The sequence below is a fragment of the Hypanus sabinus genome, chromosome 9 (assembly GCF_030144855.1).
Source record: "Hypanus sabinus isolate sHypSab1 chromosome 9, sHypSab1.hap1, whole genome shotgun sequence".
NCBI lineage: Eukaryota > Metazoa > Chordata > Chondrichthyes > Myliobatiformes > Dasyatidae > Hypanus > Hypanus sabinus.
This window is the reverse complement of record NC_082714.1, coordinates 84,693,458-84,713,520: the sequence shown is the minus strand read 5'-3', so window position 1 is coordinate 84,713,520 and position 20,063 is coordinate 84,693,458. Positions and strand designations below refer to the sequence as shown.

Here is a 20,063-nt window from a genome sequence, read left to right as displayed (position 1 = left end):
GGTACGAAGCCTGCCTCTATGTGGAATGATTCCGTTACTGGGGTGGGGGGGGTAGTATTTGGCCGTGCGCTGACCGACGCACTCTCGTTTCTCTCACACAGTCGACACAGACAAGCCTGTGACCCTCGGGGTCTACCTGACCAAGAAGGAGCAGAAGAAATTACGGCGGCAGACCCGGAGAGAGGGGCTGAAGGAGCTACAGGAGAAGATCCGATTGGGGCTGGTACCTCCTCCCGAGCCGAAGGGTAAGGAGCGACCTCGTCTCCATCCTCCCCTCCCTGCTGTTGCCCACCTCAGCCCTTAAACCTCTCTCCTCTCTCTCCCCGCAGTGCGAATTTCCAACCTGATGCGAGTACTCGGTACGGAGGCTGTGCAGGATCCCACCAAGGTCGAGGCACATGTCAGGGCTCAGATGGCCAAGAGGCTGAAGTAAGTGGGGGCGGGGAGGGGTTCCCCAGGGTGGGGAGGGGAGAGGTTGGGAGCAGGCCAACCTTCAGAATGAGAATAGAGTTTGTCATTGTGAAATTTGTTTTGCGACAGCAGTACAGTGCAATTGATAAAAATTAGGGTGCAGAAGGTGTTCACTGGGACGCTGCCTGGATTAGAGGGCATTTGGGGGTGTTTGTCCAAGAGGTTGGACAAACTTGGGTTGTTTTCTCTGGAGCAGCCGAAGCTGAGGGGGAGATCTGATAGGGTAGTTAAGAAAGCTTATGGGTTATTAGCTTTCATAAGTCGAGGGTTATAGTTTAAGAGACGCGATATAATGATGTGGCTCTATAAAACTCTAGTTCGGCCACACTTGGAGTATTGTGTCCATTTCTGGTCGCCTCAGTATGGGAAAGATGTGGAAGCATTGGAAAGGGTACAGAGGAGATATACCAGGACGCTGCCTGGTTTAGAGAGTATGTATTATGATCAGAGATTAAGGGAGCTAGGGCTTTATTCTTTGGGGAGAAGGAGGATAAGAGGAGACATGATATTAAGAGGAATAGACAGAATGGACAGCCAGCGCCTCTTCCCCAGGGCACCGGTGCTCAGTACAAGAGGACATGGCTTTATGGTAAGGGGAGGGAAGTTCAAGGAATTAGCGGAAGGTTTTTCACAGAGAGTGGTTGGTGTGTGGAAAGCACTGTCTGACTCAGTGGTGGAGGCAGATACACTAGTGAAGTTTAAGAGACTACTAGACAGGTATATGGAGGAATTTAAGGTGGGGGGTTATATGGGAGGCAGGGTTTGAGGGTCAGCACAACATTGTGGGCCGAAGGGCCTGTAATGTGCTGTACTATTCTATGTTCATGACAGGCGTAAATAGAGTAGACAGACTTTTCCCAGGGCAGAGATGTCTAATGCCAGAGAGCATGCATTTAAGGTGAGAGGGGGCAATTTCAAAGGAGATATGAGGGGAAGTTTTTTTTGACACAGTGTTGGGTGCCTGGAATGGGCTGTCTGGACAGGTAGTAGAGGCAGACACGTTAGAGATTTTTAAGAGTTAGGCACACATTTGTGGAGAGGAAGGTTATGGATATTGTGTAGACATAAGGGATTCGTTTCATTGGCCATTTGATGACTAATTTATTTGGTTTGGCACAGGTTTGTGGGCTGAAGGGCCTGTTACCATGGTGTATCCAGAAGTAATAGAAAAATAAATAGAACCTCTGAGAGTGGGTAACCAAGAGGTGAACGACACAACACACTAAACCGCTTGTCCCCATGGCACACTTAACAGACCTCCCTGACTGACAGGGTTCATATGTTCATAGACCTTTGATGGAGGGGAAGAAGCTGTTCTTAAGTGTTGGTCTTCAGGCTCCTGTACCTCTTGCCTGATGGTAGCAGTGAGACAAGACCATGTCCTGGCTGGTGCAGGTACTGAACCCTGGATGCTGTACTCTTGAGGAATCGCCTTTCGGAGATGTGGTTGACGCTCAAAGCTTGTGCCTGTGAGGGAGCTGGCAGAGTCTACGGCCGCTGGGTTGCTGGCACCAGAACGTGAAGCCTTTCACCCTTCCCACTGCTGATCCCTCAAAGAGGACTAGTGTGTGACCTGAACTCCCCTTCTTGAAGTCTGTAATCAGTTCCTTGGCCCTGCTGACACTGAGTGTGAGGTAGTTTTGTGACACCACTCAACCAGCCGATCTATCTCAGTCCCCCACACCACCTTGTCGCCATCTGAGACTCTGCCAGTGACAGTGGCGGATTTACAGGCACCATTTGAGCTTTGCCTAGCCACTCAGTTGTAAGAGTAGGGAGAATAGAGCAGTGGGCTAAGCACACATCCTTGTGGTAAATTGCCAGCAGGGAGGAGTTATTATCTGCACTAACTGCTCTCCTGATGGGGAAGTAAAGGATCCAGTTGTAGAGAGTAGTACAGTGGGACCTGCTCATTGTTTACAATGTCTAAGGGCACTCAGATGGGACCAAGGGTGGAAGAGGTTTGCAGGGACATAGGCCAAACACTGGTCAGAACGGGCCAGTAGGGCAGAAGGGCCTAGAGCAGCTGAGTGGAAGCAGCATTTCCTTTGTGGAATTACTGTCAGACTCATGAGGGTGGTGTATATGTGTGGGAGTGTGCAGGGCTGCTGAGGACATGGGGGTCAACCTTTATACATTCTGAGGAGTTTCTTTGTTGCTCCAATAATGGATATCTTGTGAAATTCTTTTAGATCATGATCAGACGATATAGGAGCAGAATCAGGCCATTCTGCCCATCAGATCTGCCCTCGCGTTCAATCATGTCTAATATTTTTTCACTCCATTTAATGGTTCAATTTAATATCAAAAAATTAATGCAACCTGAAATTCTTATTCTTCGCAGACATCCACAAAACAGAAAAAACCCTAAAGAATGACAGAATTGTCAGAACCTCAAAGTCCCCTCCCACCCACAAACAGCAGGAACACCATCAACCCTCTCCCTTTCCCACCTCCTGCACCAGCAAAAGTACTGACCCAGCCCACCATGCAAGCAATAGCAAAGCTTCCTAAAGAGAGAGACCTTGATCAAGAGTCCCATCAAAAACTACAGTCCATCCCAACACTCCGGCACCTCAGACAGGCTGTTCCTGCAAGAAATTACAGCGGGAGACCAATAGCTTGCTGTTTTGATGTTGCAATCTATCTCGTCACTTCTGAGTCGACCGACAGGCTCTCGCTCACCACTGAGAGAGGGGATCACTCAAGTGGACATCACCGAACTGTAGGTCACAGGCTCTGACAGTAGCAGAACCACACTTGAAAGACAAAGAAGCTGTGAAAGAAGTAGTTTTGTGAATGGTCATGGTCTGAAAGTGCTTCCCCCACCCCCCCCCCCAAACACCTCAGTCATTTTCCCTGCATCATGTCCCCTCCCCGCCCCTCTATTCGGGACAGAATACTCCATCATAAACCTCTTGGGTGCTGGGGATCATTTGTGGAGTCGAGATTTAATCTGTATGATCATTTACTGATACAACACGGTAACAGACCAATGAGCCCGCGCCGTCCAGTTACACGCATGTGACCAATTAACCTGCAAACTGATATGTCTCTGGATTGTGGGAGGAAACTGGAGAACCCCACACGGTCACAGGGAGAAGTCTGAACCTCTTTATGATAGAAAAATGGAGGGCTATGTAGGGAGGAAGGGTTAAAGTGGGTCGAAGACCCTGTACTGTTCTATATTCATTGCTTGAATTGAACCCGTGTCTCTGGCGCTGGGATAGCGTTACGCCACCCCCTTTTATTTGCTGCTGGTTTCGGGGGTGCAAGGAGAAGGCAGTCTCGTCTGACAGAGGCATGTTGGGGTTCAGTGACCCAGGGTCACTGTAGAAAGGGAGGGTGCAGGCACCAGGAAGGGCTGGCCTCCCTAACTGACTGCTCCTCGCCAGGGCTCACCAGGAAGCCAACAGCGCCCGGAAACTGACAGCAGACCAGCGACGCGAGAAGAAGATGAAGAAACTGAAAGAGGACCTGTCCCAGGGGGCCCACATCGCCGTCTACCGGTGAGTCCACGCGCCTGTCTCATGCTTCAAGTGGCCCTCTCGTAAGCAGCCTCCCACCACTCGGTTGCCTTTCTCCAGCAGCCCCACGAGGCAGCAGAGTCAGGGGACTGTCCAAAGGTTAAACCACGTGGCAGCCCCTCCCATGGTGCCCCTGTCCCCCCAAACAAACACCCTTCCCACAGTGTGGGGACACCCCCCCCCCACCTGCTCAGCCCTCCCACGGTGCGTGCCCCTGGGATGGTGCAAAGGGGGTTTCCTCTAGGTCCAACCCCGGGAATGTGTAATGGGACAGTGGGCTTCCACTTTGCAGGATTCACCCCACCCCTCCGGTTGTTCCTCCCAGAGTGTGACCTCCAATCGTACCGTCCCTCCCTCAGTCCGATCCTCCCCGCAATATGGTCCTCTCTCAGCATTGCCCGTCCCACAGTGTGACAGCCCTATGTGTCTGAGGGTTAATAAAGCAGGCAGGGTAGGAGAGTTGGCCGAGGGACTGTCTTTGTGCTGAGCCTCTCCCCTGCAGGTGGACTGACAGATCCCTGTCTCTCGCAGGATCCGAAACCTGAGCAACTCCGCCAAGAAGTTCAAAGTTGAGACGAATGCAGCGCAGCTCTACCTCACGGGGACGGTGGTCCTACACAAGGATGTCAACGTGGTGGTGGTGGAGGGAGGTGAGCAGTCATCCTGTCCCTTCATCGCCGTCGTAACTTAGGCAAAGCCAAACTTGGAGGTCACCTAGATCAGTTCTCCATCTCAGCAGAAACTCGCTGCCCAGCGGCCCCAGTTTCATAATAGTGAAGTGACAAGCAGGGTCTGAGCACCCTTGTGACAGCAAGGTAGAGGGAATTTCACTCTGTGTCTGACCCCGGGAGTGTGTGATGGGACGGTGTGGAGGGAATTTCACTCTGTGTCTGACCCCGGGAGTGTGTGATGGGACGGTGTAGAGGGAGTTTCACTCTGTGTCTGACCCCGGGAGTGTGTGATAGGATGGTGTGGAGGGAATTTCACTCTGTGTCTGACCCCGGGAGTGTGTGATGGGACGGTGTGGAGGGAATTTCACTCTGTGTCTGACCCCGGGAGTGTGTGATGGGACGGTGTGGAGGGAGTTTCACTCTGTGTCTGACCCCGGGAGTGTGTGATGGGACGGTGTGGAGGGAGCTTCACTCTGTGTCTGACTCCGGGAGTGTGTGATGGGATGGTGTAGAGGGAGTTTCGCTCTGTGTCTGACCCCGGGAGTGTGTGATGGGACGGTGTGGAGGGAGTTTCACTCTGTGTCTGACCCCGGGAGTGTGTGATGGGACGGTGTGGAGGGAATTTCACTCTGTGTCTGACCCCGGGAGTGTGTGATGGGACAGTGTAGAGGGAGATTCACTCTGTGTCTGACCCCGGGAGTGTGTGATGGGACGGTGTGGAGGGAATTTCACTCTGTGTCTGACCCCGGGAGTGTGTGATGGGACAGTGTAGACGGAGATTCACTCTGTGTCTGACCCCTTTTTATTTAACAAAATTCTTTTATTGCAAATATCGGTGCTATACAATATATAAAAAAAACTGACTAGCACAATTACTTCACTACAAATACACAATACACATCAAACCAAAATGTTGCCATCTCTATCAACGATGGCATTTAAGCCCCGCAGAGCTCAACGGTCCCGGAATGCCTCTAAGGTCACCGTGGACTGCGCATGTTCGTTTTCAATATTTACCCAGGCACGAACATACCCCCTAAACATTGCCAGGCAGTCTGCCTGGGGAGATCCTCCTGACACCCGTTTCCAAGACCCTCGGATGGCGGATTTTGCCAGCCCCAGGAGCAAGTTGACTTGGACATCCTCATCCCTCCATGCCCCCTTCCTTACTGGATGACCATATATAAATAGGGTGGCGCTAAAGTGCAACCAGAAGGTGAGAGGCAGCCCACGTAAGTACGCGAAAGGGGCTGCAGCCTCACACGTTCCATGTACATGTGGTACACAGTCTCCTTCAGCCCGCAGAAATGACAGGCGGGTGGGAGATCCATGTACAAACTGAAGAACTTATTGCAGACACCGCTCTGTGCAGCACCCTCCTGCTGAGATCCCCCAGGTAAAGGGACTTCCAATGGGGACCCTCCTCACCTCCAGGTGGTAAGACCGACCGCCATGGCGTGTCGGGACGGTGGACAAGGGCAAGGAAGTGGAAGGTGTGGAGCAGCAGCCCATACAGATACCTCCTACTTGCACCCCTGAATGGGACAGTGGGTGTCGATGAGAGAAGGCTCAAGTTGTGTGGGCACGGGTCCCAGAGAAGATTGTGGGGCCTGGGCCCCACAAGCAGCTCGGCCTCAGTCAGTCCACACACCTGAGCCGCACCGACAGTCACTGAGGTAGGGCAAGGGTCGGCCAGGACCCCGCCCTCCACCAGAGGACGGGATTCCCGGCCTGAGGCGACCATGTTCCAGACTCTCAGTAGGTCCTGACAGAAGCCGGGAAGACTCCGCAAAGCAGCACGGCTGACACCCGCCGTTGGTAGCTGCGTACCTTCGTGGAGACAGCAGCCCCTCTGGAGGAAGAAAGTCATGTGGCATGTGCCACCTGGGAGGGTGCTCGGCGTACAGGAATCTCTGCAGAGTCCTGAAGTGGAGAGCCGCCAGTCGTGTACGAATACACACCAGCGACTGTCCGCCCTCTCCCACTGGGAGACTCAAGACCGCTGCAGAGACCCAGTGTTTCCTGTTGCCCCAGAAGAAGTCCACTAACTTCCTCTGCATTCTTGCTACATACGGGGCAGGAGGGGCCAAGGTGACCATCCGATACCACAACATGGAGGCCTCCAGCTGGTTTATGACCACCACCCTGCCTCGATAGGAAAGTACCCTGAGAAGGCCTGACCAGCGCCCCAGCCGGGCCATGACTTTCGTCGCCAGGTCCTGCCAGTTCGCTAGCTAGGTCTCCCCAGAAGGACTCAGGTAGACTGTCAGACAGAGATGTACACCTGCCCCTGACTCACTAAGAGTCTGGAACATTTTGCCCAGTTGATCCTAGCGGAGGATGCCGCCAAGAAAACTTCTTGGCACTCGTGCATCCTCCGCAGGTCATTGAGATCTGTCATCATGAGGAGTACATCATCGAGGTAGGCTGAGAGGACGACCTCCATGTCCGGTTCACGCAGAAACAGACCTGTCAGCCTTCGCTGAAGAAGGCTCAGGATTGGCTCGACACAGATCACGTACAATTGACCCTGACCCTGACGTACTCCTCTCCTGAAGGGAATGGGCACTGCCAGTGATCCATTGACCTTAACAAGGCACTCTGCGGCAGAGTATAGGAGCCGAACTCGGGCCACAAAATGTGGTCCGAGCCCAAAGGCCTGCAGAGTGCCCACCAGGAAACTGTGGTCTACCTGGTCAAACGCCTTCTCCTGGTCAAGAGAAAGAAACGCTGCCCGGGACCCAGTCTCCTGCTGCAGGTGGATCAGGTCCCATACTATGTGGACATTGTCCTGGATGGAGCGGCCCGGGACCGTGTAGGATTGGTCAGGATGGATCACCTGTCTCAGTACTGAACCAAGACGATTGGCCATTGCCCGGGCGAAGATCTTGTAGTCCGCGCACAAGAGGGAGACCGGGCGCCGGTTCTTTAGCAGGCGGAGGTCTCCCTTCTTGGGCTGTTGGACCACAACAGCTCTCCACCATGAGAGGAGCATTTCCCCGGTGGCTAGGCTCTCCCCGGAACAAGGCTGTAATCATCTCCCAGGACATCCCAAAAAGCCTGATAAAACTCTATACTCAGACCATCTAAGCCAGGGGACTTATCCCTCCGGAGTTGCCGAAGGGCAGTAGACAGCTCCTCCCGAGTCAGGGGAGCATCCAGACACGCTGCGTGCTCTGGGCTGACCTTAGGCAAATATTCCCAGACCTAATTGCTCACCTCTGCATTTGACGGATCTGATTTGAAGGACCAATAGAATGAGTGGACTTCTTTGATAATTTCGTCAAGGTCCGTGACGGAGGTGACATCAGTAGCCAGTAGCTCCACCAGCTGCTTTTGAACTCCCCGCCACTTCTTCAACAAGTAGAAGAAGGGTGAGCCGCGGTCCAAATTTTGCAGCATTTGGATCCGCGAACTCACATATGCACCACGGGACTGCTGAAGCTTCAGATTCCTTAGTGAGTCCTTCTTCTCCTGGTATTCCTGCCACAGCTGTTGGTCTCCACCGGTCGGACCAAGACGGGACTCTAGGTCAAGCAACGCTCTCTCAAGCCGCTCAATCTCAGAGCCTCGCCTGTTTATCGACCCCCTTGTGTACTCCCGACATAAAAACCGGATGTGGACCTTGCCCACATCCCACCACAGCTGTAGAGAGCAGAACTCTCAACGTCTCTCTCTCCAGGTGGCCCAGAACGCCCGGAACGAATCCTACCCGAGGGTGCAGAGGAGTAAATTCCATCTACGCAAGGTGATGATCCGAGCATGACACCGGCCGCATGGAGAATGCCAACACGCGGGAGATGTAAGCCCGAGAGATATACAGGCGGTCTATCCGGGAACTTACCTCTCTAGATCTTCTGGAAAAGGCGCTAGAGTCAGGATGAAGATTCTGCCAGCTGTCCACCAAGTCAAAGGAGCCAACTAGCTCCTTTAACTTTTTCGCCGATGCTGGGTCGCGTTGGAGGCCCGAGCGGTCCTCCACCTCGAGGGTACAGTTGAAGTCTCCCTGGAGGATAACGCAGTCCTCAGGATCGATGGAACTCAGCAGAGCGGACAGCTGACAGAATAGGCGCAACTGTATCACCCTGCATACGCATTGATAAAATGCAGAGGTGCTCCATCCAGGTGCACAGCCAGGTGGAGCAGATGGCGGGGCACAACATCTTGGACTCCTACGATTTCTGGCCGAAAGGTTGGTGCCAACAAGATCGCCACCTCGCTAGAGTTAGAGCTAAGCTGACTCATGTAGACCCCGCCCTGCCACTCCAGGAGCCAAGTGGACTCGTCCCCCGGGGTGGTATGGGTTTCCTGCAGGAAACTCACCACGTATCTCCCATCCCTGAGGACTGAGAGACTGTTATATCTGCAGTGAGGGCCCCTGCTGCCGTTTACATTTAGACTAGCTATGGTGAGTTTCATGTGGGGAGCACACTAGGCCTCAGCACCAGTACACTTCCCACTGAGAGCGGTGGTGCCCTCAGCCGCACTATCCCAAAGAAAACCAAGAATATCCTTCGCTTTCCGGGCCCGACTGCTACCATCGCTACCCTGTGACCTACCATCTCCCGAAGGAGTGAGGCTGCTTTTCATCCTGATGTCCCGCACCAGGTCATCCAGGAAGGATTTCAGCTGCCGCCTGTCGTTCCCTGACACAGCATTCCTCTTCCCCTTCCGTCTGAGGATGACCCTCAGGGACTTCACCAGCCTCGGCATGCTAGGCCAGCGAAGCGAGGCTGGTTTCGGCCGATGGTTTGCACCCTCAGAGGTGAGAATGAACTCTCTAATCTCCTCTACAGGTATCAATGGGGTTTTCTCAGGAGGGATGAGGATGTCTATTGTCTCACTATCAAAGGAGTTTCCCTCCAACCCCTCACTGCAAACAGATCCCCCATCTTCATCCTCGTGCATTCTAGAAGGTGGCTGCACTGGTAACCCCCACTGCGCAGCGGGTATCTCATTCATACCTGCCTACTGCACCATCACATCAGTCTTATCCACGGTTACGACGATGGAGGGAAAATCCCCAGGGACTCCCTGCAGGCCATTAGTATCTTTCCTTTCAGTTAGTCCTGACGAAGGGTCTCGGCCCGAAACATTGACAGTGCTTCTCCCTATAGATGCTGCCTGTCCTGCTGTGTTCCACCAGCATTTTGTGCGTGTTGCAAGCCATTAGTTGATGGGGTCGGCATGCAGGTTATATCACCCTCCCCAGGAGACAGGTATAAAGGGGACCCCAGCAGCTCTGGTCCAAGGGATTCACCGGGAGCCTGATGCTGACAGTGAGAGAGCCTGGTCTTCTCTCCGCTCGTACTGTTTAATACACTTGCCTCCAGGGAGGCGCTGACTGCTAAGTCCTGGGTGGAGGGCTCCGGGTCTGTCTTAGTTGTGCAAACAGGCCCAGCACTAGCTTCATGCACAACCACACCACCTACCACAGGACTGGTGGCCACATCTGGGATTCAGGGTTAGAACCAACCTCTACCCGGATTCCTACCCCTTCCTGGGGTTCCCCCACATCTACATTCCCTACTCCTCTTCATGCCGGAGGAGCACACAGGTGCGGGATTCACCGATGGGATGGTACTTCACCCAGTTCCATCACCCTCTCCACCTGCGCACTTCCCCGAGTCTCCTGCTCCATTTCAGGGCAAACGGGCATGAGCTCTTCGGTCTTGGGGGCCGACTTCTTAGGGTGTTTGGACTTCTCCTTTGCTTTCTGGCCCCACACAGACTCCACCCCATCCCTCGCCTGAACCTCCCTGCACGTAGCCTCAGGATCTACTGCCTGAACCACAGGGGCAGGGGCAGGGACTGAAACAGATGTAAGTATAGGGGCAGGGGCAGGGGCAGGCATAGGAATGGGATCGGGGCAGAGGTAGCTGGGGCACTGGTTCCCGAAGTGGACTCCCTGGATTTTCAGGTGCAAGGACAGTCCCTCCAAAAGTGCCCCACCTCCCTGCACACATGGCACCGTGGGCACTCAGAGTTCCAATACACCTGATAATCTACCTCCTTCGTGCCGGACAGTAAACTGGCCCTCAGTGTAGTCCTCCCTTTCCAGCTGCATGAATACCTGACGCTGGAAAGAAAGTACGGTACGGAGGGTGCGTCTCCTGAATTTGTGCCTGATGAGTTATCTTTGACCTTTCTTGCCCCAAGCGTGCTAGTGTGGGAAGCAGGTCCTCGTTGGGGATGAAAGGCTTTACGTGACCGAGGACATTGCGTTGTGTGGGAGCTGTCACCAGCTCCATCTGTAAAAAGATGTTCTCCACCGTGATCCCTCTACTGAGGGCCCGATGCACCAACTCATCATTCCTCAGATAAAACACCGCTTTCCCGAACTCTTTCTCAGTGGCCAAAACACCATCTCTCCTCAACAAGTCCTCCATGGCCTCCGTGCACTTTTCCAGTGTAGTTCCAGGACACGAGATACATTGCACCCCGCGTTCCACTTTTACCGACCGAAACAGGGCGCTGTCCGAAGCTGGGGAGGCAGCCGCCTTTGCATAACTCCCCGAAGGCCTGCGACTCCCTGGAGACCGGTCCAGCATACTGGCACTATGCCCGAATTGAGAAAAGGCTGGAAAAGTTTGTCCTCGACAGTACCTTGCTGGCCCGGCGCCAGAGATTCCAACACCAGGAAAGACTCAGTCGGTCCTGCTGAACTTCCAGGCCGTCAGAGGTCGAGACGTCTCAAACAATGCTTCGGCTTCTACACTGAACGTGAGTCACGACGATAAAGAGGGAAGGAGGTTGTCCTGATGGGGGAACAACGGCGTTTTTGGAGCAACCCAGCTTCATGGCGAATTGCCAGCGGCCACAGCTGGGTACTGCGCAGTTAGCAGCTGTCAACGAACCCAGTCTAAGCTGGCAGAAAAACTCCAAACGAAGCTTCCACACTAACCCAGCCACTCACATAAATGTCCAAGAGACGTTTCGAAACAGCTCCAAAGTATCTCACGAACTTAATAATTCAGTTTTTCCTCGATTTCTCTCAGCTCATTCAGAACAGCTCCACGCTGTGTCTGACCCCAAGAGTGTGTGATGGGACGGTGTAGAGGGAGCTTCACTCTGTGTCTGACCCCTGGAGTGTGTGATGGGATGGTGTAGAGGGAGATTCACTCTGTGTCTGACCCCGGGAGTGTGTGATGGGACGGTGTAGAGGGAGCTTCACTCTGTGTCTGACTCCGGGAGTGTGTGATGGGACAGTGTAGAGGGAGTTTCGCTCTGTGTCTGACCCCGGGAGTGTGTGATGGGACGGTGTGGAGGTAGTTTCACTCTGTGTCTGACCCCGGGAGTGTGTGATGGGACGGTGTGAAGGGAGCTTCACTCTGTGTCTGACCCCGGGAGTGTGTGATGGGACGGTGTGGAGGGAGTTTCACTCTGTGTCTGACCCTGGGAGTGTGTGATGGGACGGTGTGGAGGGAGTTTCACTCTGTGTCTGACCCCGGGAGTGTGTGATGGGACGGTGTGGAGGGAGTTTCACTCTGTGTCTGACCCTGGGAGTGTGTGATGGGACGGTGTGGAGGGAGTTTCACTCTGTGTCTGACCCTGGGAGTGTGTGATGGGACGGTGTGGAGGGAGTTTCACTCTGTGTCTGATCCCGGGAGTGTGTGATGGGACGGTGTAGAGGGAGTTTCACTCTGTGTCTGACCCTGGGAGTGTGTGATGGTGTGGAGGGAGTTTCACTCTGTGTCTGACCCCGGGAGTGTGTGATGGGACGGTGGCCCTTCCCCTAGCCCTCACTGGGCTGGGAGATCACCACTGATCTGGATGCTATGTGTTTTGAATGTCTGGGTTACGGTTTCAGCTGCTGTCCCTCCTGTCCACTCAGGTCCGAAAGCACAGAAGAAGTTCAAGCGACTGATGCTGCACCGCATAAAGTGGTCGGAGCAGACAGCCAGTTCCCGTGACGATGGTGAGTTTTGGTCAGGGTCCTGACACGGATGTCTGGTTGGGTGGGTGTCAGCGCCTTGTCAGTTCGTTTTTCTTGAGATTCTTCCACACTTGATACAAATGCAATACGCCAACTTCCGTGGTTAGCCATGATTCGTTATTTAAGCAAGTACAAGCTTTTTGGAGGATCGCTTAACAAACTTCGCAGTGTTTGCGGAGTCCTGTCAAGCGATGCTCCCCGCACAAGGGAACATTCCTCCGTTTTTATAGGGTTTTACACCACAGTCAGTCAATTATGCAAGATACAATATTTTGCTACCACCAAAGTCACATGCCTGGCAACACTGATACGAAACAAAGAATACTTAAGCAACTAAAGCAGGCGCAAAGCTCATCCACCCAGGGACGATTAGTATCTAAATTCTTGCATGTCATCAGGACAAATTGCCCTTTAACATCCCAATCGTACTTGATAAAGACCACTTACTCACCTAAAGGCAGAAATAAAGGCCAGCCACTCGAGAGCAATGTGTGCGATTAGCTAGTTCCTTTAGCCTTAGGCTACGTCCACACTACACCGGAGAAATCCGTAACTGAAGCTTTTTCTCTTCGTTTTTACCCTCCGTCCACACTAAAACAGCGTTTTCATCCCCGGAGACTGGAGCTTTTCAGAAACGCTCTCCAAAGTGTTTAATTTTGAAAATGAAACTAGTGCAGATCAGTGTGGACGGGGTAACCGGAGAAATCTGAAAACGCTGTCAGACGGCAGCGCGCTATTTCATTGTTTTCTTGAACGCAGCCTAACAATTTCAGAACAGACGGCAATGAGACTGAAGCCAGAAGAGTTAGAAATGTACTCACCAAATACTTTGACCCGTAACTTAATAAGTATAAATAAGTATACTCACTTTGCCCTGTTTTCTGTCCTTGCTCGTATGAAGGTGGTTTACCTATTTATGCAAGTGCTTCTCTGACAATAGATGTGTGACAGCCTAATGTAACATTGTATGGAAATACAAGATAACACTGATGAAGACATGTTTTATACATTTAACAAGGCGCTTTATTAATGCAACAGAGTTAGTCAGTTTTTCAATGTCGTCGTCAGCCGGGTCAATCTGTCCGTGAACTCCCTGTCGGTTGCCGCTCTATGCTCCAGTATCTGTTTTTTTACTTTTAAGTCCTGCACGAGAGCCAACAGCTGCCCGTTGTTTAAGTTTTTCTAGTCTGTAACTGCACAAACGCACGCTTTCACGGCGAGATTTGACACCAAACATGTTGCTTGTTTTCGGTAGATGTGTCCTGCGCATACGCAGTTGGAGGAGATTCGATGAAATCTCCGTTTCAATGTGGACGGAGGTATTTTTAAAAACGCATAGCGTGGACGCCTATCATTTCTACACGAAACCGGCGTTTTCAAAATTATCCGGTCTAGTGTGGAATTAGCCTCAGTTCAGCATTTCCAGAGACAGTATAATTAGTTTGCCACACCCTGCATGCAAGGCAAGGAAGCCCACAGCGTACTTAGCATCTAATTTCCTGCATGTCAGCAGGACAAATTAACCTTTTAACATCTCACACTGTTACAGCACCAGTGTGGTATCTGGACTCTGTTGGATCGATTCTAGGTCAATGCAATTTAACAAGGTTTGTGATTCTTGTGTTTTAATCCAAGGATCGTTCAGAAGTCAGGAATCAGGCACAATACCTGTTGCTTCATGATTGAGGTCTAAGCAATGAGAGAGAGACTAAGGAACTAAGATGGGACTAGTTTGTGGTTAGATATTTTATGCCCATAAATAAGGAACATTTCTTTCAAATTTGTTGATAAGAGTGAACCAATGAGATTAGTGTTATTCAAATAATGCAGTACCAAGAGAAATTTCCAGAGTCACACTTGGTAGAACTGCTGGGACCATACTAAAATTGCTTGTACATAATTGTGATCGCTAGGAAGCGTATTAAATTGTTATGCATATAAGAACTGCTTAAAGTACATGCAGATAATGCTTAAACTCTGCAAAGAAAATATCAATTAAACAGTCAGATTCAACAGAAGTAACTCCCCAGTTATAGGCTGGATGGCTCCAGGTTACTTTGGGCAGAGTTTGGAAGATTGATTTCAGGAAGCATGTAATCGGGTGTGATTCATGGAGATATTAGGTCATCCCAGTAGCATAGCGGTTAGCACGAGGACTCCATGCCTTTACTTGCCGGAATGTAAACAAGTGGGGGGTGGGTGGGGGAGATCTCATTGAAGCCTATCAAATGTTCAAATGCCTAAATCAAGTGGATGTCTCCTACAGTAGGGGAGTCTAAAAGCAGAGGGCACGGCCTCAGAATAGCGGGACGTCCTTTTAGAATAGTAATGAGAAATTGCTTTTGCCAGAGGCTGCCGAATCTGTGGAATTTGTTGCCACAGGTGGCTGTGGAGGCCAGGTCATTCGGCAGAAGTTGATAGGTTCTTGTTTCTGTGCTGTAGTGCACTAGATTCTTTAAGCGTTGTCTCTAACAGTTACTCTGGCTGCTCGTTCCATAGACCCACACCCTCAGATCCCCTTTAAATTCCGTGCTTAAACCCGTGCCTCTTGGTTTTAACTTCTCCACTCTGGGGAAAAAGGTTAGACTAATGCCCCTTGTGATTGTATAAGCCTCTCCAATGTCATTCCTCAGCCCCCTCCACTCCCGGGAAAACTGTCCCAGCCTATCCATAAACATGAGGTTCAGTAGATGCTGGAGATCCTGAGTAACACACACAAAATGCAGGCCAGGCAGTATCTGTGGGGGAGAATAAACCGTTCTGGACTGAGACCCTCATGGAAATGGGAAGGGGGAAGCAAGCTGACGGGTGATGAGTGAGGCTGGGTGAGAAACCCCAGCTTCTTACTGCATTCCCCCCCCCCCCCCCCATTTCCCCCTCACCCGGGCGGTGTGTCTGCGGGTACACTGACTTCTGCTACTGTCTCTCCCTCAGATGAGGAAGGATCTGACGATGATGCAGTGAAGAGGGTGAACAAGTGTGCACTGGTCTGGGAGGTAAGAGGTGATTTTATTCTCGTCTCCTCCCCCCCACCCCAAAAAAAATCCTTGTAATGCTTGTCAGTGTGTGGGTGGGTTCCCAGTGCACTTTCCACCTCCCTCCCTCCACCCTCCAACCGTATCCCATCCACTCCTCTCGGTCACCCTCCCTCCTGCCCTCCAACTCCTATTGAGCTCCCTCCCTCTCCGTTCATTCACTCCTACAAGCCTCCATCTCCTCGTCTGTCCCATGTCGTCCATCCCCACTTGGGCAGCAGTCCCAGCCTCTGTGGGAGAGACTAGGCATCATCACTTCCACCCTGAGATCCCAGGGCAATCAGACCGTGCCGAGGGTGGGGAGGAGTGGCCTGAGGCCTCCAGAAACACAGAAACCTTGATTCTAATTCAGATAAACCTCTCTCCACCCTTTCCCGAACCTGTGACCCAGGGAACGGCGAAGGAGAGGAGCTTCGGGGAGATGAAGTTTAAACAGTGCCCCACAGAAAGCATGGCACGCGAACACTTCAAAAAACACGGTGTGGAGCAGTACTGGGACCTGGCCATCAGCGAGTCGGTGCTGGAGGTCACCGAGGACTGAGGGACTGTCCGGCACCATCGTATCTGCCGTGGGTTTGTTGGGGGCTCTGAGGGGATGCGGACAATTCTCAGCGGGAGGCGGCTTTCAAATGAAGCAGGAGCAGCAGCCCGTGGGGCTCATCGCTCTCCCCACCGGTGGACGCCGCGCTCTCTGGATGAAGGTTTTCCGCATGTCGGGAAGGTAAATTTTGAAAGGAAAGCAGGCTGTCTGCGGAGGTCCGGCAGGAGGGAGAGCCCGCTGACTGTGTTAGGAAAGTGGAGTACACAAAATCCAGGGCTGGTTTGCCACCACCACGGCCCAATCTTCTTGCCAGCTCGATGTCTTGTCACTGATCGTGGCAGATCCAGGTGTTAAAACTTGTGTTCTCTTCCCCGCTCCTCTCTCACCCTTCCTGCCCCCTATCACGTTCCTCCACCTCACTCTTGTCCCTCCCCTCCACCCTCACTCGTTTCCCTCCCCTCTCTCCAGATGAACTCTGCCTGGCTTCCTTTTATTTTAAGTCATGATCCATTCTGGAGAGGAAGGGGTTGTTGCCGCCAGTGAAGGTTCCCCGGCATATCTTCGGCGGGTCTCGCGTTGCCTGCGTAGGGGCTGTGTAACTGGAGTCTTATGCTGATTGTGTTTGGGCTGTGTAATGCAAGCATTGCACAGATTGCGTTGCAAACCTTGCGTAATGTGTTTGGGCTGGGTAAGCAGGTCTCTGGTTCATCACGTTTGAGGTGTGTAACGCAAGCCTTGCACTGATCATCTGCTGTGCATTAACACACTGTTCTGTACATCGAATGAGTGGGTTTTCTGCGTCTGCACATCCGGCATACAGAACCATCCAGGGAAACGGGCCTTGCTTTAATCGGTCTTTCGAAGCATCCCCTCACACACCCATTCACGGCCCCTTCCCTCGTCGTCCCCTTCATGGCCCACCTCCTCTCGTCCCCCCCCTTCACAGCCCCCAATCCCCTCGTCCTCCCCTTCACGGTCCCCCTTCCCTCGTCCTCCCCTTCACGGTCCCCCTTCCCTCGTCCTCCCCTTCATGGCCCCCATTGCTCCCCTCCTATTCCTAAATCCTTGCTGCCTGTTGCTTCCTAGCAGACTGTGGCTGTAGTTGCTACTTGGGCTAGCTAAGTGATGCTACTGCCTGGGCTGACCCCCCCCCCCCCCCCCCCCCGGCTGCCTGAGAACTCATCAGTGCAGAACGTGTCAGAGGAAAGGGATGTGGTGGCTAAAGAAATTCTCTGGAACTGTCCCTTTCCCGGAAGTGTGTGATGGGACTGTGTAGAGGGAGTTTCACTTTGTGTCTGACCCCGGGAGTGTGTGATGGGACAGTGTAGAGGGAGATTCACTCTGTGTCTGACCCCGGGAGTGTGTGATGGGACGGTGTGGAGGGAGTTTCACTCTGTGTATAGTCTTTGCTGTCACCATTTCGTTTGTACGTGATGCGGCACTGTTAAGGAAACCTGCTTTTTTTCCAACTGGACATTGACATGGAAGATCGTTCTGAGTTGGGACACATTGTATATGAGATGCTCAGACACTGGGAAGTGCTTCATTACTAGTGTGGTCATTCACTCTATCTATAAAGTCAACTTCATCAACATCAAGAGCCAGTCGTAAAGCAAGAACCCTTCGGTGTGAAGAGCCTGGAGCAACAGTTTTGTTGAGCGTGGGTACTGATCAGACATTTATTGCTGTATAAGCAGACAGCCTGGAGTTTCATAATAAAGATTGATCTTTTTTTTCTAAAGTGAACGTGTTGTGTTTTGCAGGGCTTATTCGTTGTTCATCCCCAGTGCCCCAGATCCTTTGACTGGAGAAGCATTGGACTACTGCTAATCCATATGCGAAACCCTGTTCCATTCTTGCCCAGGTCCCACAAAGGAAAACTTTTGACTGCACATCGGATAGCTTCTCCCACCCCTCCCTCCTCTCTTTTGCCATTCCCCAATTTGGTTTCCCTCTCATCCTTTCTCTCCTCTCTGGTTCTCCCCCCGCCCCCCCCCTTCCCTTTCTCTCATGGTCTGTTGTTTTCTCCTATTAGATTCCTTCTACGGTCCTTTACCTCTTTCATCTATAACCTCCTAGCTTACTGCAACCTCTCCCTCTCACCTGCCAGCTGTTACTCCTCCCCCTCCGCCCTCACCTTGAGGGCTTCTGCCTCACCTATCACCTAACTGTACTCCTTCCCCTCCTCCACTTTCTTGTTCTAGCATCCTCCCCCTTAATTTCCAGTCCCAATGAAGGGTCTCAGCCCGAAATGTCAACTGTTCATTCCTCTCCATGGATGCTGCCCGACCTGCTGAGTTCCTCTAGCGTTTTATGTGTGTTGGTCATGATTTGCAGCATCGTGTTTAAGTCGAACAACTTGCCGGTTTTCTGGCATTAGCCAGTGATAAGTGTTGGCCCAGGACTGACCTGTTACCTCCTGAAAATAATATCCCACTGCACCTTGGGATTAATATCCCAGCCTCAAGGCAGCACCTCAGGCTTGACTGGCCAAGTTCCTCCAACTTTCTGTGCATGTTCCCCACCCTTCAATCTGGCTTGTCAACATCCAGTACCTCATTCACGGCTGGATTCAGACTCATTTATTTATCACATGTACATCAAAACATGTGTTGTTTGTGTTATCAACTGACTCACGCAAGGGGGCAGCTTTTCAGCGCCAATATGGCACACTCACAGTTTACTAACCCCAATCCATACAACTTTAACTGTGGGAGGAAACCAGAACTCAGGAGATTGAGATATAGAGGAGAGGCGCACAGAAACACAAGTGATACGCACAGACAAACACGGGAGATACCAATGTCATAGACAGTTGATACATTTGTACGAGATATCCACTCACTCACAAAGGATATAGTGAATTCTGTATAATTGGGGCAGCTGCTTGTTTGGGATAACAAAAGAAAAACTCAAAAAAATTGGGATTCTGTTATTCTATGTGGGATACTGCAATTAATTTTGACAGGAGACAAGCCGAACAATTTCTACCTGGTTCAGTTGCATATACTTGTGTTGCCATTAGAGCGAACTTACACTATGCTCAGAGCAAACAATTTTTAACTACTGTCACGTAACGTGTCTGTGTTCATAAAGCAGATATTTTGTCAGAGTTGGCAAAAAAATAAGCAGTAAGCAATTCAGAACTTTTGCTCTTTGTGGTTTCAAGCACTCAGGCTTGGGGATGTAAGAGACAACTGGGGGTGACAATGAAGCATTTCACTGCTTCAAGTTAGGAATTATGGAGAATTTGAAGGTATTGATAATCATAAATGTTACAATGAAAATGAAGATTTGGAAGATGCAATCATCAAAAGCAATCATGACAGCAGTCCATTATCTGTGCTGACTTTGCTCAGTTATAGTCATCAAACGAACACAGGATAACTCCCTCCATTGATAACTATCAGGAACTAATACTTTTTTATAGTACTGTAGAGGTACTAAATTGTTGCTCAGTTACAGGACTTTTTTTTATATACCTTTTAACTATTCCTATGTATGGCCAGGTGTTTAAGGTGTGGGACTAGCAATCTGAAGGTTGTGAGTTTAAGCCCCAGTTGAAAAATGGGTACCGGCAAATGCTGGGAGTTAACCTCGTGTTAGACTGGCCCCCTCTCCGGGGGGAGGGGGGTGGAATCTTGCCCCTCTCAGTCCCTTCACGCCGCAGAAGCTGCAATGAGCACCAGCCTGATGAGCCCCTAAGGCTCGGGACAGACTTCTAACTAACCCTTTCTATGGATGCTCAATATTCCTGGATTTCAGTGCTTTAAAAGGGGAGGAGGGGTGGCATTACTGGTCAGGGATACTATTACAGCTGCAGAAAGGGTGGGTAATGTAGCAGGATCCTCTTTTGAGTCATATGGGTGGAAGTCAGGAACA

The 20,063-nt window shown here is 51.5% G+C and overlaps 1 protein-coding gene across 4 annotated transcripts in view; it reads left to right on the top strand.

Moving 5' to 3' along the window:
• prpf3 (PRP3 pre-mRNA processing factor 3 homolog (yeast)) overlaps positions 1-17,922 on the top strand; it is a 37,816-nt gene extending 19,894 nt beyond the window's left edge. For all 4 annotated transcript variants that reach the window (XM_059980025.1, XM_059980024.1, XM_059980027.1 and 1 more), the window contains exons 10-16: positions 102-245; positions 330-429; positions 3,867-3,980; positions 4,530-4,648; positions 12,504-12,587; positions 15,540-15,601; positions 16,032-17,922. In XM_059980025.1, coding sequence (XP_059836008.1) covers positions 102-245; positions 330-429; positions 3,867-3,980; positions 4,530-4,648; positions 12,504-12,587; positions 15,540-15,601; positions 16,032-16,181 — 773 coding nt within the window. In that variant the 3' untranslated portion in view covers positions 16,182-17,922. The remainder of the gene's footprint in view (positions 1-101; positions 246-329; positions 430-3,866; positions 3,981-4,529; positions 4,649-12,503; positions 12,588-15,539; positions 15,602-16,031) is intronic.
• Positions 17,923-20,063: the final 2,141 nt, after the last annotated feature.